Source organism: Cibotium barometz, chromosome 23 (genome assembly GCF_041138505.1).
Source record: "Cibotium barometz isolate CiBa-2024 chromosome 23, ASM4113850v1, whole genome shotgun sequence".
NCBI classification, from domain to species: domain Eukaryota; kingdom Viridiplantae; phylum Streptophyta; class Polypodiopsida; order Cyatheales; family Cibotiaceae; genus Cibotium; species Cibotium barometz.
In genome coordinates, this window is record NC_141068.1 from 36,377,327 (window position 1) to 36,395,612 (window position 18,286).

At 45.4% G+C, this 18,286-nt stretch overlaps 1 protein-coding gene across 3 annotated transcripts in view; it reads right to left on the minus strand.

Moving 5' to 3' along the window:
- Positions 1-18,286, minus strand: part of LOC147625897 (K(+) efflux antiporter 2, chloroplastic-like) — a 103,813-nt gene that overhangs the window by 52,909 nt on the left and 32,618 nt on the right. For 2 of the 3 annotated variants that reach the window (XR_015268737.1, XM_086817444.1), the window contains exons 7-10: positions 11,584-11,652; positions 11,267-11,332; positions 2,639-2,728; positions 2,425-2,529 (exon numbers count right to left, since the gene is read on the minus strand). Coding sequence is in view for 2 of the 3 variants with exons in the window: in XM_086817444.1 (XP_086673570.1) it covers positions 2,425-2,529; positions 2,639-2,728; positions 11,267-11,332; positions 11,584-11,652 (330 nt within the window). In the remaining variant the exon portion in view is untranslated. The remainder of the gene's footprint in view (positions 1-2,424; positions 2,530-2,638; positions 2,729-11,266; positions 11,333-11,583; positions 11,653-18,286) is intronic. The other variant, XM_086817445.1, reaches the window with a different exon arrangement.

Here is an 18,286-nt window from a genome sequence, read left to right on the forward strand (position 1 = left end):
ACAAGCATGGGTGACAAGATCAGAGCATCAGTTCACTTTCCGAGGGAAGCCGGTTGAGTACGTCAGGTCATATGTCTATTTGGGAGTTACTTTTACAGGACCACATTTCTCCCTGAAGGAGGCAACACTAGCTAGATCAGCTCGAGGGCTTTGGGGCACTTGAGAGGTAATGTGCACACATACAGTTTCAGGAACCGCCTACTAAATTGTGGCTATTTGATACACTTGTCACACCGACCCTCCTGTACGGAGCTCCAATTTGGAGGCCCAGCATACATCACAGATCTCGGAGAGGGACGGATGAGGGATGGAGGCATATGGAGAGACCACTGATTATGATGATTGCCCGCATGATTCGGAGCAAATCATCGGTACTACATGAGATTGTTCGGGCTGAGTTGGGTGCTGCACCAATAGTGACAGAGGCCCTATTCCAGGCAGTTACCTTTTTACAGCGGCTATGGGAGCTCCCTCAGCAGAGGTACTCCCAATTGGCATTGACCTCATCCATACAATTGGCAGAGAATGGAGATATTCATTGCTAGTATGCGCAGATGAGATCATGGTTTGACCTACATGGTTTGCGGATAGAGGCACTCCCACCGTTTCAATACAGCTTGGATTGTCCACTTTTGGATCTCACCCGCTCAGAGCAGAACCGAGTGATTAGGATGGATATCGTCAAAGTGGACAAAGAGAGGACATGGACTAGTCCCCTTGATCCCTTAGGCACGAAAATGGCTCGTTACAAGAGCCATTTTCTGGACCTCTCACCAGATGGTTTATCACCCGCCCGGCGTACATGGATGTACACCTATCACATGCGATACGTTGTGCCATGGGACAGATCCGGACCTCATCAACTACGGAATGAGATAGGGCGATATGTGCATCAGATCTCAAATGACCGCATTTGTCAACTATGCTACCACGAGGCGGAGACAGAGGAGCACTACATTTGCCAATGTACAGTCTATTATGAGATCCCAGGGATATATCATTGCCTCTTCTGAGAGGGTTTTGGGCTGTTACGCAGGGTCACAGTGTTTGAGGATCAGAGCTGCCTGGGATTGTTCCTACTTGAGCTCAGGAGACACAGAGAGACCCTCTTGGCAGATAGGAAACCGAGCCATGATGTACCTAGACAGAGGATCCTGACAGATTTCTTTAGCACCAGCACCAGCAACCCAGCCCACACACCTCCTAATACCTCATCCATCGGGCCATCAAGACACCAGCCATGCTCCTAAGGAGTCACCATTGATAGAGCAGTCGTCTTATGTCGTGCTCGTCAACCACGCCCACCAGGATCCCGACCACGGCATCCTCACCATCGCCAGATCAAAGCCATTATTGCTCGGCATGGGAGGCGCCTACCTTGCTTCTACGACCTCTCCATTCTAGACAGCCCCATGGCGGAAATATTTGATCTGAGGAGAGGGCAACACTTCAACCGATCAGCATACATGGATCTACTTGATATACATTTTCCAGTATTTTCTACTCTCTATCATCTAGGAGTCTTACTTACAATTCTTATAAGTGTAAGATAGTCAGTTTATTGTACTTTTCAGTTTCATTTGGTTGTTCTCTTTGATGGGACACCAACTTCAGATGTACTCTCAGTTTTGGTCTCATAGGCCATCATGGCCTCTTAGAGACTTTAAAATATCATGTCATTTCTCTCCATAAGACTGGCGACCCTATGGACCCGGGTAACTACAAGACTGTGATGGTAGGCCACACATTGGCCAAACTTTATGGGTCAGTCATTGAGCATGAGCTCAGTAAATTGGCACAGATCTCTAGATTCAGAGCTACTGGGCAGGCTGGTTTCTGCCGAAACCACTCCACTCTTGATCATATCTTCACACACTCAGGAGCCTCATAGAGGAGGTGAAGGCACAAAGACGTAGATTATATTGCTGCTTTGTGGATTTCCGCAAGGCATTTGACATTGTGCCTCGCGACAGACTTATGCAGAGATTGCAGACACTTGGGGTACCACAGAGATGATATGGGGGATTATTGCTTTGTATGAGAGAGTTGTGGGTCATGTGCGATGCCCAGGTGGATTATGAGATGAGCTTGCTAGTACTACCTCAAAAGCATTAAAATAATGGCATCACTAGGCTCTCTATTAATGAGAGCTACAGAATACATCAATTTATAGCTCAAGTGACAGCTAGCATGCCACTTACACTTGCCCATGTGCCCAAGACATCATCAATGACCTTCGAAATCTCTTCTCTCACCAACTTACATTCACCAATATCCAAACAAAAAACCTTTGAATCTAGGCCTTTAGATATTTACATGCATGCGTCCAAATTCAAGAATTCTTGCTCACTGTAAATCATACATTGTTCATCACTACAATCTCTCACAAAGGGTTCATTTTGTGTATAGGTAGGTGGATCTTACCCTAGCAGTCAACACACTAGTCCCAAGTACCACAAACAGAGTATTGGCAGCAAAAATCTCCGCATTGTGATTCTCAGCCATCCTCTTGTATATAGGACGAAGAAGCTGCATGCAAACAGTAAATTCCAAAGGAGGTAAACCTATGCACGTGTGGTAAAACTGCATTGTTGCTGGTGCTGCATTCTAAGCATGGTGAAAGTTCAACAGAACTTACCAAGCGTCCGCCAGCAATTATAGCCGCTATAGCTACAACACCCTTAACAGCAGCAACTCCAAGAGCTTCAGCTATGGCTTGGAAGCCAACCTGCATTTTCACAAGTAATCATAAAAGTTTATTACTCCGAAAAATATACATGTATATATATTTAACCTATCATGGCATTTCTTGTTCTCACACTATCTGGCTGTTGCATTGTAGCTTACAGCACACAAAAACTTCTGATTTATATTGTGCCAGCTCCTAATAATTGTTAAGATAACAGTTTTCTCAGAGACCTCCGTCTCAAGGTCCAACTGCAAACAGAAAACTCTCTCTCTCTCCACACACGTTTCACACCCGCCCATCCCCCTCATGGGCAGGCGCATGTGTGTGAAGACCCTTAGACCCTTAGGGAGAGTGACTTGGAACTAGGAATCTATTAATTATCTCATTGTTTCTGATCTTCATAATTTTTAATAAGTCAAACTGGTAGCCAATGCCAAGATAGAGACCATACAAGAACGCCAAAACTTGATGCATTTTCTTCCATAGCACATTCAAAAAGTTCACAGCCAAACGCAAACGCAACCAGAGAGATCAAAGCCTGCGATTCAAGAGTGCTAACAATCACCTGAAGAATAGTGGCCTTCATTCACGTTTTGTCAATTGGTGGAACAATGTGGGAAAGATTGGCAATGACTCAAATTTTTTTACCAAAAATAGATCCCCAAAAAACCAGGAAGTAGTAGGGCATACAGTGAAGAGAAGCTTAAATTGCCACTAGGAAGCTATTAATTATCTCATTGCTTCTGCTCTCATTTTTTCAAATAAGTCAAACTGATAGTCCAAGATAGAGGCTACGAGAACACCAAAACTTGATGCAGCTTCTTCCATCGCACACGCATCTTTATCAAGAATGTTCACAGCCAAACACAAACTCAACCTGAGAGATCAAAGCCTAAGATTCACGAGTGCTAACAATCACCTGAAGAATAGTGGCCTTCATTCAAGTTTTGTCAATTGGTGGAACGATGTGGGAGAAAGATTGGTAATGACTCAAGACCCTCTCTTTGTTTGAAAGAATAGATCCTTCAATTAGTCCCCCAAAAGGAGTTAATACAACTACATCCATGACAGTGAAAAAACTGGAAAAATAAAGGGATGGCTCCCTCCATGGCTGGCCTCTCTCGGAGGGAGGCAACATCACAGGGGTGCCCCAGCGTTCACATGTGCCAGTCTCTAGGATCCAATGTCGCACAGGGGCTGTGACCACTGACACCACTGAAATGTGGCAGTGCGAGAGCACAAGGGCTAAGGCTCCCCCGTCCTCGTCGTAGAATAGTGCTGGGCCCGCCTCCGCCTCCCAGCAGCCCCGAGGTAACAGTGCGGGTAGTGGCAGGATCCGAGGTAAAAAGGCGAAGAATGTGTGGCCAAACCTACTCGACCTTCACATAATCCCAAAGACAACGTCGCTGGACCTTATCAGGGTCCTCGCACATGCGACACTGTTGTCCATCTCGAGATCACAAGCCATGTGTCCCCCGCAAGGCTCCAGTGCGCCAACAACCACAAGTGGGAGGGGCGAAAGCTGCGCCAGAGGTGCTGCCAGAAATCCTGAAGGAAGGTGATGGGGATCCCCTGAGACTACCAGTAAAGGGAGGCCGCGGGGGTGCTGTCAATCTGCTGCTGCAGAGGGATCCGCTGTCCCAATCGGGCCAAGTACTCGAAGAAGATAATGGGGTTCAGGTCGTGTCAGCTCCACTCGACCTGAATATGTACCAGGGGTCTGTTCTCCCAAAGCCATAGGCACCACAAATAGCGACACCCATGACCTCGAGAGCTCAAGAGGGGGAGGGTCGATGCGCCACTTCTGCCCCTGTCGACCCACAATCCAGACCCTTTAGACTCTAGAGGGGAGTGGGAGTAGTGCCGTTGGTGGAGAACTTCCGGGAGCACATGAGAGGCTGTCGTGGGACCAACCTCCATGGTCATCAATGGGAGGCCTCCCACCAAGCCGAGAATCAATGGGACCAACCTTCATGTGATCAATGGGAGGCCGCCCACCAAGTTGAATATCAGGAGTGGAAACCCTGAACTGGAGAAAGAAGCCATCCAGGCATCATGGGGAAGTCAGGGGAGATGGCTGAGATGATGTCGTGGCGAATGATGGAGGCACCACCCAAACCCGGGAGGTTCTCCTGCTCGGTCTTCTCAGGAAGACGAAAAAAGCGCCTCCAAGTCCCAAGAGTCTGGACTGGGCCAAAACAAAGTCTCCCCAAAAGTGATTGTTGGGGTAAAGGCGTTATGCCCACCCTTATAGTGTGTACAAGCCCATAAGTTATAGTACATAGTACACTTAGTACTTTTAATGTACTAAGTGCACTATGTGTACTAGTGCAATATACATGTGTGATAGGGGAGTCACACATTCATGCCTCATGAGTTGGCTTATCCCCACAACTCTCTCTCTCTCTCTCTCCCTTGTTCTCTCTGTGTATGTCTCCCACACATGAATTAACCTAACCCTAATTCTCACTCCCACACAACTGGTATCAGAGCCGGTGCCCTTCGAATCTCTGACGCAGGCAGGCAGCAGCTCGACTCTCTCATTAGCCTGTGTGTGAAAAGCCAGAAGCGACCAAAAGGCCCTTCAGCGTGAGCAGCCTGCATCAAGGTCACAGCAGCCAGGCAGATAAGGAGTCACGCGCAACTAACCAAGTGAAGAAGCAGGCGGGTGCCCGTCATCAGCAGGCGCTACAGATTTTGGTCCACGTAAAAGCAGTCGAAGCGTGGAGTTCTAGCGCTGCTGGCGGAGACGGCGAAGTGAGCGTTGGCGAACAAACGCTGGGCGTAGACTGGCGCTAGGCGAAGTCTGGCGGGCGTTGAATCACACGCAGGCGAAGGCGAGCTCGTTGCGAACCAATACGCGAGGCCACCTAGAAGCACGGCGAAGCCATAAGGAAAGCAACGCACAAGGCGTAAGACACGTATGCGGGCAGTAAGGCTGTATGAGCGCTGGGCGTTAGAGCGATTCATATCGTAGGCTGCCCGACTAGCGATTCATGAAAGTCGCCTAGTCGACCTGCTCAAACCCGACTACAAAGCTGCCATCCGTACAGCTGCAGGCGCATAAGCACCTCCTACGTTTTCAATACGACTGTAGAAGCCTGACGAGCAGCAGCATCATCATCGTGCAGCACTCTTTCTGCAGCAACATCAGCAAGAATTGCCCCCCTCTCCTGCAACAGCATCTGCAATCAAAATTCAGCTTGCAAATTGAAGAAAAATCAGAAATTACAAGGTATTTTCCTCAATTTTTTTTTGGGATTTGCAATTGAGCAATTGCAATTGAGCAGATACAGGTGCCAAATTGCTCAATTTTTGAGCAAAATTGGCAAAATTGGGTGACATTGGTCACAATCAGGATCAATTTGCAGGAAATTGGTCAAATCAGGATCAATTTGCAGGAAATTGGATGTCAAAATTTAGGGCTTTTGATGTAATTGTGCAATTAAGCACTCATACATGCTGTATGATGTGAAAAATCGCACATTTGGGCAAAATTGCAGCAAATTGTAGTGCAAATCAAGGGGCTTTTGTGCCGATTTGGTTGATTTGCATGCAGGCAATCGCATTTGATGCTGTGGATAATGTGTTGATGCCTTACAAGCACTCAATGTGCCTGTAAATCAAGGGGCTTTCATGTATTGGATGTATATGTGGCCAGGGGGAAGCATCGTGAACACTCTGGATGCCTTCATGTGCGTCAATGTACCATGTATGATCAGAAATTGATCTTAAATCAAGGGGCTTTTCAAGTTCGTATGCTTGTTGAGCTTGGCAAAGCAGCAGGCAAGACATTTATGCCTTGAATCCTCAAAAATCAGCTTGCAGTCAAGGGGCTTTTGCCCAATTTCTGTTCGGGACTGTTGTATGCAGTGTACGGGACTGTAAAAGTCTGATTTTCACTCATTTAGACAGCCAGAAGAGCATTTATTGCTACTGTACCTGCTGGTACAGATTTGGCACAGCTTTGTGCATGTTTTGGCATGGCTGTACATTGATTTGAGTGGGGAAAAGATTCAATTTCAGCTGTTGTACTTGTCGGTACAGGTTTGGTACATCACAGGTGAGCACTTAGTACTGCTGTACAGTACTTTGGAAGGGCAACAGAGCACATTTAAGGTGCTGTCCAAAATCTGCAGCAACCAGATTTTGGTGATTTCATCACAAACAGTGGGAGAAAAGTTGCATTTGTGCTTCCGCAGTGGGAGATAAAGCTTGGGAGAAAAACTGTGAGCACTTTGTGTGCTTTTGGTGCAGTGTTTGCACATTTTGCAGGGAGTCAGGCATTGACAGGTTGCATTTTGCTATGGCAACCACAGGTGAGAGCTCTTCATTGCTTCACGAAGCTTGAAGGCTCGCATAATTATGATATTTGGCAAACCCAGTGCTACAATGTGTTGCTCCAAAAAAAGCAGCACAAGCCTATCAAAGAAAGGGGTGTAATGCCCGCTTCTCTTACTGCTGAAGAGTGGGAAGATATGGATGAGCTGGCAAGATCTACTATCATGTTGTCTGTGTCAGACTGTTTACTTTTCAGCATTCGTGAAGAGAAGACAGCTTGGGGAATGTGGCAGAGATTGCAGGACTTGTATGCCCAACAAAGTGCCTCAAGCAAAGTGTATTGGTTGAAGAAACTCATAGGTCTTCAGATGAAGGAAGGGGCGTCTATGACAGCCCATCTAAATGAGTTTAATGGTATTGTCAGCCAGGTCATTAATCAAAAGTTGGCAATGGACGATGAGTTCAAAGCCACTTTTCTGTTATGCACTTTGCCAGAGAGTTGGGACACATTCAGGACAGCCACTAGCAATTCGCATGCTATGCTGTCATATGCAGATGTTGAGGGTGCTCTTCTTCAAGAAGAGATGAACAGGAAAAACAACTCTGTTGGAAAGTCCAATGCAATGAATGCACGTGGGAGATCCCAACAAAGGGGTAAAAGCCAAGAAAGGGGAAGGAGCAAGTCCCGCTCCAAAAAGGACTTGGAATGCCATTATTGTGGCAAGAAGGGACACATTAAAAAGCAATGCTACAAATGGAAAAATGATCAAAAGGAAAAGGGAAAAGGCAAAGACAAAGAGAAAGATGAAGCTAAAGATGTAAAGCCAAAGGGCAAAAGTGGAGTCAAGATTGAAGAAATCAATGTGTCACATGCAGGTGGCAGTGAGGATGAGGTCCTATTTACGTCTTCACTTGATGCCCATTCACTTCTTACAGGTGGTCATGGTATGCACTCATGGATCATTGATTCAGGTGCCTCCTTTCATGTCACAGGTTGCAGAGACTTGTTTGTCAGGTATACTGCTGGCAATGAAGGAGTGGTTTATTTGGGTGATAACCATGCATGCAAAATTCTTGGCAGAGGTGATGTGAGGCTTGTGTTTTCAGATGGCTCACAGCTTATGCTCCATGATGTCAGGCATGTGCCTGAGATCAAGAAGAATCTGCTTTCTACTGGACAGCTTGATGATGCTGATTATGTTACCACATTTGGTCGTGGAAAGTGGAAGATTAGTAAGGGCTCACTCGTTGTTGCCAGAGGCTCTAAGGTGGACACTCTTTACTTCATGCATGCAGGTGTTTGTCACCATGCTAATGTAAATGCAACCGAGCTGCCAGAAATCTCTATGTGGCATAGCCGGTTGGGACACATGAGTGTCAAAGGAATGGAGCAATTGTCTCGTTTGGGTTACTTGCCTTCTCTAAAGTTTTCAAGTTTTCAGTTTTGTGAGCATTGTATATATGGTAGGCAACTACAGTGCCCCCACAAGAAAGCTCTTGGACAGAAAGATGCTCAGTTAGAGCTTGTGCATACAGATGTATGTGAGATGCCTCAGCTTTCTTTGGGAGGGGCAAAATATTTTGTGTCTTTCATTGATGTTGCCACACGCAAGGTGTGGGTCTATCCTCTTCGTTTGAAGAGCGATACATTCTCAGTGTTTGAGAAGTTTGTTGCTCTTGTTGAGAATCAAACTGGCAAAACACTGAAGGCTTTGCGTTCCGACAATGGTGGAGAGTATATGTCCAAACAGTTTCAGGACTTTTGTGATGCTAAAGGCATCAAGAGGGAGCTCTCTACTCCTTATGATCCTCCACAAAACGGGACAGCAGAGAGGATGAACAGGACCATACAGGAGAAGGTCCGTTCTATGTTGTCACATGCTGCATTACCTGATTTATTTTGGGCTGAAGCTGTTATGACAGCCGTTCACCTTATAAATAGGTCACCTAACACGAGGCTTGGTGGGAAAGTGCCAGAAGAAGTATGGACAGGGAAGCCTCCGTCATACAAGCACTTGAGAGTGTTTGGTTGCGTTGCGTACGTGCACATACGCAGGGAAATGCGCACCAAACTTGATCCTAAGTCTCACAAATGCATATTCCTAGGATATGGTGACAGAGGTGAAATGGGGTATAGACTTTGGGATCCCGTGAATAGAAAGATTATACGCAGCAATGATGTCATTTTTGATGAAACATGCATGTATAAGGAGCCTGCAAGGCAACAGGAGCCTGGCAGAGTCATCTTTGATGATGATGGACATCATGGACAACAACAAAGGGCTGTAAATCAGCCATTACAGCAGGAAAACCAGCCCTTAAATGGTGCTGAAAATGGTCCAAATGGACAGCCAGAGATGGCAAAAGATATCCCTATGGATATACCACAGTTAGAGGAGATACCGGGCATGATTTTTCAGCCTTATGGCATGGAACAGGAGCCACCAATGGGTGATATGCAGGCTGGACAGCAACCTGCAAATGATGGTCATTGGGTACGGAGGTCCACGAGACCCTCCAGAGCCCCTGACAGGTTTGTTCCAGGGGTTGACTACTTGATGCTTACTGACTGTGGGGAGCCCTCATGTTATAAGGAGGCTTTACAGAGGGCAGACAAAGCTCTATGGGAGCGTGCCATGAAGTCAGAGATGGATTCTCTGCATAAAAATGGAACTTGGAAGTTGGTGCATTTGCCTGCAGGCAAGAAGGTTTTGCCATGCAAGTGGGTTTACAGGCTCAAAGTTGCACCAGATGCAAAGCCAAGATACAAAGCCAGGTTAGTGGCTAAGGGCTTCAAGCAGGAATATGGTGTGGACTTTGATGAGATCTTCTCTCCAGTGGTCAAAATGACCACAGTTAGAGCTGTGTTGGCTTTGGTTGCGCATGATGATCTGGACTTGATTCAGATGGATGTGAAGACTGCTTTTCTTCACGGTGATCTCCATGAGGAGATATATATGCAGCAGCCAGAGGGTTATGCAGTGAGTGGAAAGGAGAAGCTTGTATGCAAGCTGAAAAAGAGTCTTTATGGGCTCAAACAGGCACCAAGGGAATGGTATCATAAATTTGATACATTCATGAAATCACAGAAATTCAGGAGAAGTGACATAGATCACTGCTTGTACACCAAGAAAGTTTTGGATGGCAGTCTATTGATCCTCATCTTGTATGTTGATGATATGTTGATTGCCGGGAAATCTCGTAAGGAGATGGATACCTTGAAGCAGAGGCTGCATCAAACCTTTGATATGAAGGATTTGGGTGATGCAAATCACATCTTGGGTATGCGGATACTTCGGGACAGAAATCAGCATGTGTTGTGTTGTATTTGTCTCAGAAGGAATACATTGGCAAAGTCTTGCAGAGGTTCAATATGGACGGGGGGGAAGAAGACTAGTACTCCTTTGCCTCCATATGTGAAACTCAGTGCTATGGACAGCCCACAGTCAGATAGAGACAGGGCTGATATGGCCAAGATTCCGTATGCTTCAGCTTGTGGCAGTCTCATGTATGCCATGGTTGCTACTAGGCCGGACATTGCATTTGCAGTGGGAGTGGTTTCTAGATACATGGCCAACCCTGGCAAGAAGCATTGGGAAGCAGTGAAAGGTGTCATGAGATACCTGAAGGGCACACAGGATATGTGCATTTGCTTTGGCAAACAGGATGCATTAGTGCATGGTTACACGGATTCGGATTATGCCGGTCATCCAGATAACCGGAAGTCTACTCATACATGTGACATTGGGGATATGGGCATATGGTTCATAGGTCTTATAGCATCATACATTTGGTAGACTATGGTCCAAGGAGGATCCAAATGAGCATATTCTAGGCACCTACTACAAGTGGAGGAGGATCTTACTTTCCCTTAAAACTAGGCAATGGGTGCTCGCTTCAAGAGGTTCTTAGGGTTTTGCTTAAGGGTTAATCATGCCCTAATCACTTGTACTCCAGCCTATATAAGAGGCTCACATCTAATGGAAGTGTACAACACTCTCACTTTCTCATCCATCTTGTTGTCATTATGCTCCTCATTACTCTAATCTTATGTGATTAGGTTAATCTCATTTTGCTTAGCTTAATGTTGCCTGCACCATGACTTTCATCATCATGTTTGATCCACCATCTTAGCCAACAGCCTTGACGAACATTAAGACCTCAAGCTAATCCATGTTTTTTATGAACAGGTTTAAGCATTTTCTGAAAGAGTTTATGTTTCAATGTGCCTTAATAATGCATACTAAAGACAATGTGCAAAAAGCATGAGAAAACACAATGCATGGCTTTACGCACCCCTCCTTTTGAAGAATTCGGTGAAATAAGAGGAAGCAAAATGAGCAACACGACAACAGCAAGGTCCTGGATTTTTTTTCAAATCACCAAGTGTTAATCTTGATAAGCTTTACATAGGAACCCATTTGATCACACAACAAATTTTGAAAGCAACCTTGTCAAGATAAGCAGCTTTAGGGTCTTTACAGACATAACCCCCACGTGTGAAAATGGGACATCTCAATCGCCCGTGGGGGATCTCCCAAATCCAACTCCTGCCTGTCCAATGGGCAGAGGGATCTGTCGGTAAAGACCCTTAAATGCTATGAGCACATCACCTGAAACAGCAAAACTGAGAATGTCGCACGTCCATGTCGGGAGGTACTCTCTCCTCGTTCTTGAAGAACCTACAAAATCAAACACAGGGCAAAGATCAATACGGATTAAAAATGCTGATTTCTTATGGCAGCGACATCATGCAAAAAGCTACCAAAAAATAATGGTGCAAAACATAAGCTTAAAATTTTTCATGATCATGGCACAACAGAGTTTTTTTGCTTAAATGTGAAAGGCACAAACACATGCACACATACACTCGGGCACCACACGGGGATATTTCCCTTTCCAGTAAAGGCATTGGGCAAGCCGTCACAGGACATGCTTCAGTAACTGATTCAAGTGAGCACACTGTACAGCAGTTAGAGAGCCAATCTTCAATGATCTGAGAGACGAATCTTCAGAGATGCACAGCCAAGTTCCAGATCCAAAGCGTAAGCAAAACCAATTAAATCTTCATGGATGAGGTAGGGAGGCAACAAACAATGGTCGTGGCAACCATCATGCCCACCTGCATGATACACCCAGCAGGCCATGCGAACCCCCCTTAGGAAGAGAGAGTGGCGTCCCTGAAGATTTGAACCCACAACCTCCACTTTATGAGGGGTAAGCCACTAGGCTGAATTACTTGGGGACATGGCACATACGAGACCTCCTCCAGAAAGTTGAAACTACTATAAGATCACCTTTTAGTAGCGTAGGTAACACTTGAGAATCCTTACCTTTCCATTTGCAGTACACACACGTGTGCTTGATCCAAATCTAATATTGTCGAGTGACTGAATCCTAAATGTGGCCACTAATACACTGAGTGTTGTGTTCTTTCCCCCCCATCACCAGAACATTAGAATAGAAAAAAGATCTTATGCAATCCAAGTAGCATAGAAGCCACGTAGGACAAAGGTACTCCTGATGACAATTACAAAAGTCAAATCTTCATCCCCATGTTTACTGCATTTCTGTGTATTACACAATAACACATGTAAAAATTAGCTACTTAATGGTCGGGAGTCTTCTCAGTGACAGGTGTATCTCTACAAGTTATGGCCTCCCCACACCGGACGAGGCTGACGCACTGGTCTTTTTCTCTGTACAGGTTGGATGGTATTTGGAGAGGTGTGACATGGAGGATGTCACCAAGGGCCCGTTGGTGGGTCACTGGGTCCAGTAAAAGTTGTTGGTAGAACAGGGAAGAACTTTTATATTGCAGATGCCCTATAAGAAGGTATTTGCATTGAGACCAAGGTGAGTGGGAGTGGAGGGATGCTACCAACCTGACGAGAAGCATGCCTTTCTTTAGTTATACTGTGCAGAACGCCAAGCATCTTGTCATGGGACATAATCACAGAGTCCCTACTCTTAGACCTCATATTGGGAGGCTTATGGTATCACACCTGACATTCAAATGACTTTTTGGCAGAGGTGGTGGCATCCTTACAAGAGCACATATATCCTCCTTTATTTGGCTTTCTCTACTTGGGGTTCACCACCAACCAGTGGAGGTCAATCGTTGGTGTTAGCCCATCATGCCCGAGATGTGCAGGAGCTTCTAAGACAGTCTACAATGCATTGCTTATGGGGGTGTAGGGAAGCACAAAGGATTTGGACTACAATAGCACATCACTCTCGAAGGACGAGCAGGGATATCCGCTTACATTTTTTTTCGTGCTATCATTTGATTGATATAGTCAGGCCCACAGCTCAGGTATGAGCAGGTATGAGGGGAACGACAGGGATCTGGTCATTATGATCAGTCAGGGAGTTGATCGGCATTGTTGACTTTAGGACCTGTCGGAATCAAGATATGTCCAACCTGCACAGAGGTTGGACAGTGCATGGGAGATCATTGCTAGCACTGCAGCCTGGCACATTTGGAAGGCTAGATGCACTGAGACCATTGAGGGCACTTAGGTTTATGATACACAATACATTTGCAAGATTTGAAGTAATATCATCCACACCCTCATGGCTACTTGGGCCAGAATCCAGGGATCTTCAAGGCTGTGGAGAGAAAGCACGGCCAGTTTATGAGAGAGTGGGATCATAGCATCTTTTTCACTGCCACTCATATGGGACCTTGTTGGTGGCAGCACAAGGCACCTGATTGGTTGAGATTTTCCCCTTGATAAGTTTGAAATCTCCATTTCCTATATTTTTCATACTTAATAGAAGTCTCTTTTCTGAAAAAAGACTACCCATACCTACAGTCAGGCACACGGCGAGCAGCAGAGGACATGCATAAATACACATTAAATGCCGAACTGCCTGTAACTGTCCTCCAGCTCCTTCTGGCTGCCTTGGGTAAAAGACAGAGAATTAACCCTGGCTGTTTACTACCCCAAAAGGTTCCTAATCACACCCTAAAACTGGGGATTAGGCATCTCCACAGGCATGTCCAGCATGTGACAGAATTGCATGTGCACACCTACTGTACTAGGGTGCCACATGGGCATTCTGGCTAGTCAAAACAATAGGGGAACCTTTTGGAATGGGCACCATGCGTTTTGTGAGCCCTTGTGTAGGGACATATTGCCAGGTGTCTATTGTGCAAGTGCCACGCATATCAAGCCTAACCCACTTGCAAGCTGTAATGATGTTCATATGTCAGGCATTTATTACACCTCTAGCCAGGTGCCTGGAACAATGGTCAAGGTCATTCAGAAGGTAAATGTCCACATGTGAAAGCCTTTTGTCCAAGGTACACCGTACCTAGCAATGTGAAGGAGGATCAAATGCGCACAAGAGGGGCCATGGGCATCGACCAAAAGCAGCCCATGGACACCCATTTGGGTGCCCAAAATACCAAACAAAAAGGGCTAAGGGCTGGTCAGAGGCAGCCCATAAAAAGGGGAAAATAACTTTTTTCCCCAAACTTGTCCATTTTCCCTAGTCAGAGAGGTGTAGGGACTGGCCAACCAGCCATTTGGGACCTATACAAGGCTTCCCTACGTGCTCCTCACCTCATAATCATCATTCCCATATTTGAGTGTTGATGTAGCCCTCACGCAAGCAGAGACAAAAATGCAAGGCAGGAAGGAGGTGTTTGTGCAACATTGTTTTCAGCCAGCTGTGTTGGCTCAGAAAATGCAGAGCTTCAGCCATCTTGTGGTCGCCTACAGGAAGGGATTGTACTCTTCAGTCACCAGAGCCACTACATTCAGGAAGGAGGGTGTTTCTTATGGGAAAACCCTAATTCAGGTCAGTTCTCTATTTGGATAGAATTCAATCCCATTCTTGTAATCATTCTCTTCCAGCAATATAAGGAATTACACTGGCAAGTGGTGGGGGCCCTTAAGTGGGCAGATGGGACCCAGAGCTGTGTATTGTGTAAATCAGCAAATTGAGATGATAATGAATGTGAATGTGTATGTGAGGAATGGATGTGAATGAGTATGTGAAAGAATGGATAAGGATGTGTATGAGAAGAATGGAGGTTAATGTTCATGTGAAGAATGGATGTGAATGAGTATGTGAAAGAATGGATATGGATGTATGTGAAAGAACGCATATAGATGTGAATTGAAAGAATGTGATGCGATGTGACATGAATATATGTGGATGTGAAGTGATAGATATGAATGTATGGATAGATATGAGTGGTCGTACATGTGAACGATTCCATGGATGTGGATGAATGAGGTTTCAAGAGATGAATATGGAAAGAGTTGTGGATATTCCAATTAGATGGCAACTCTAGTCAATAGGCCACATCGTTAATCTTTTCAATAATTTTAAATGGTCCATAGTATCTAGGTGCAAGTTTAACTGCAGGGAATTTTTCTACACTCTTCAATCGTCTCTTCTCAATTCTCAAAAGTACATAGTCACCTTCTTGGAATGAAAAATCTTTACGCTTTGGGGACCACCAAATACTTAGGCTTAGACAAGTGTGGCAAGCACGAGGGGCATCCACTGTCTTGATGGGTGAGCCACCTTTGAGAATGAAGCCCACACGTCCACGACCTTTGCCTTCTATTTAAAGGCGAGATTCTAAACTCTCTTTTAACCTTAGACTTCTAATTTTTAAGACTTACCTAAAATATTTACAAATTTCTCAAAGGTATATTGTCATGCACTTGAGGACCCCCTAATGTATGCTAACCCAAGTAACTATGGCATGACCCTAGAACTATTACACCAGGGAACCATGACCCTAGAACTATTACACCAGAGAACCGTCTTGGACTTTCAAGGTGGTGTAAAAAGGGGCTACTAAAAATTACCTTTACATTCTCCCTCTCCCCCCCCCCCTCCCCCAAAACAAAAAAAAAAAACTGAGAAGTGGACATTGATGTGTGCTTCCCAATCTAGCTCTTGTACTTCGTATTATCTTGGCGTATCAAACACCTCTCTTGCCACCAGCATTCCTGCTATTCCCTCCTGCTAACATCAAGAGGAGTCTGCACCTGTAATGATATCCGTGCCCACCTGGTAGTCTCCACCATGTAGCCATCATTTCATGAGAAGCTCCCTGGCACCAAACTTCCTCATGCATGTCATCAGAGATATCCTGAAACCACTCCATGTTCAAACCATTCACCTCTTAGCGTGTGAAACATAGCTTCATGAACACCTTTCTATTTCCATTTCTATTTCACCTGGCAAGCTGAGCAAGTACAAGTTTTTGAGGTGTCACTATCACCTCGTCTTCATTCGAACTTGTGACAAGTCTTCCTCATCCCCATCCTCCATATCACAAGCTCTTACTCTTTTGTATGGTTCAAAACCTCTATCTACTCTCATTGGGATCCCCCAGGCTTCGGCAATAGACCCTTAGAACAATTACGTATCCCCATTCCAAACATGATCTACTGTCCACCACCCTTGAGGAATCCCCTTCTACAACTACATGGTTTTCCTTCTCCGAGACCGTCTCTTCCAGCACCAACTCACAAGGGACTCCTGCCCTAGTCCTACACGAGACTCTCCATCAAGCATGGTCTCACCACCTATGTTGCAATATTCCTTATCAAATAACCCTGGACCAACTAGATCCGACTTTGCCATAGAGCATACATCCATTACCCCGAAACTAATGCTTCTCTCTCTTCTTTCTCATGTGAATCTTCTCCTTCCTGAATAGATTCCCTAAGTCATCTACTGATTTTTCTTTCTCCACTATGAGCTCTACTTTTCTTAATAGGCAACAAGCAAATTCCCGAATTTCTCTAACTCGCCATGATTCAAAAGTTCTACATCCAAAGAAAAACACAGTTATGCCACCTTGAACCTTGATTTATTGTCCTCTTAGCTTGAGGAAGCCTCCTCAACCGCCATAGGAACCTCCATCTTCCTACAGTGTCTCACATGGCAACACCTGCCCTTGACCTGGATAAGGCTCCCACCTAAGCATGGACTCCACTCCTATGCTGCCATCTCCCTCTTCACACGCATCACCACTCCTTTGGCCCAATGCAACTTGACCAAAGGGTAGTACATGCATCACCACTCCTTTCCATCAACCCTTCCCAATCTCTTGGTTTACATACAACCATTTCTTCACAATGACCTACAACCTCAAATGCGTTTGAATCAGCAAATTTATACACCATGTCCTCTACCTTTGGGACATAGTCAGCTGCCTCTGGGGTTGCATCACTTTGTGGTTCCAAGGCAATTTCTTCCATCTTTGGAATGTTCCAAAGTTGCACACTTCCGAATTGCATTCGTGACACTTGTTCCTACTTTGACAGCTATCTCATATGCCTCCTCCAAATTCAGGATTTCTTTTCATCACCTTTACCTTCAACCTTGGTTCCAATCTAGCCAAGATAAAAACGAAAAAACCAAAAAAGAGAGAACACTACATCAATGTCAACAAGCGGGCCTAAAGCAACACCAACGATGGAGCATCATCAACTATTACCATCCAAGAGCGCCATGTGCATACCCATGAAGCCAATGCAACAAACTCAAGTACAACACTGCATGAGGAGTGAGACACCCCTCTTATTCTTATAGTTACGTCCTTGTTCTCCCAAATCCCCCTTGCCACTTGCGTTACTAATTTTTTAAGTTTTATCGCTTCTAACCCCACATCTATTTAACATCGTTTGACCATTGCTCCAAAAATAAGAATCTACAATACTCATGCACCTGACAAGGATGCAAAAGAAACAAAAACAAAGATCTCTTCTCCTTCTTTCCTTTCTCTATTCTCTTCTTGCAGGTCTAGGCGTTGCAAGTGGGTGGATCAGAGCTATTGGCAACCACACAAACCTTGTCTTCACGAATGCAGCACCTACGATGCGAGGAGCCACCTTGGTGTGAACAGGATAGGAGGAACACTTAATGAACCAGCTAAGCTCTTGAGCTTGGTAGTTTGGTAAGTCTCCTAGCGACTTTGTGAAACAAGTAAACAACAGTACACCAAATAGTGTCCCAATCCAGACCACTTAAGGGCCCCCACCGGCAAGCGGTGTATTTAGTAGTATTACTCGATTATGAAGAGCACAAAGTGATGTTACCAAAATGTGGAGTGCCTAGACCTTGATAAAGATGCGTTTAGTTAATTCCTGGCTGATTGATAGCAGCTGTACACACTGGGCTACTGGACTTGCCTGCACGGATGACCTGCTGAGTTTAGAATTGTTTGACAATGGTTGATCGGTCTTCTTGAACCAGCCCTGCATGCAGGCTGATCTGATCCTTCTCATAATGCGTACATTGGCCATCGTATATGCATTAAGCCGGCATCAAGGTCTC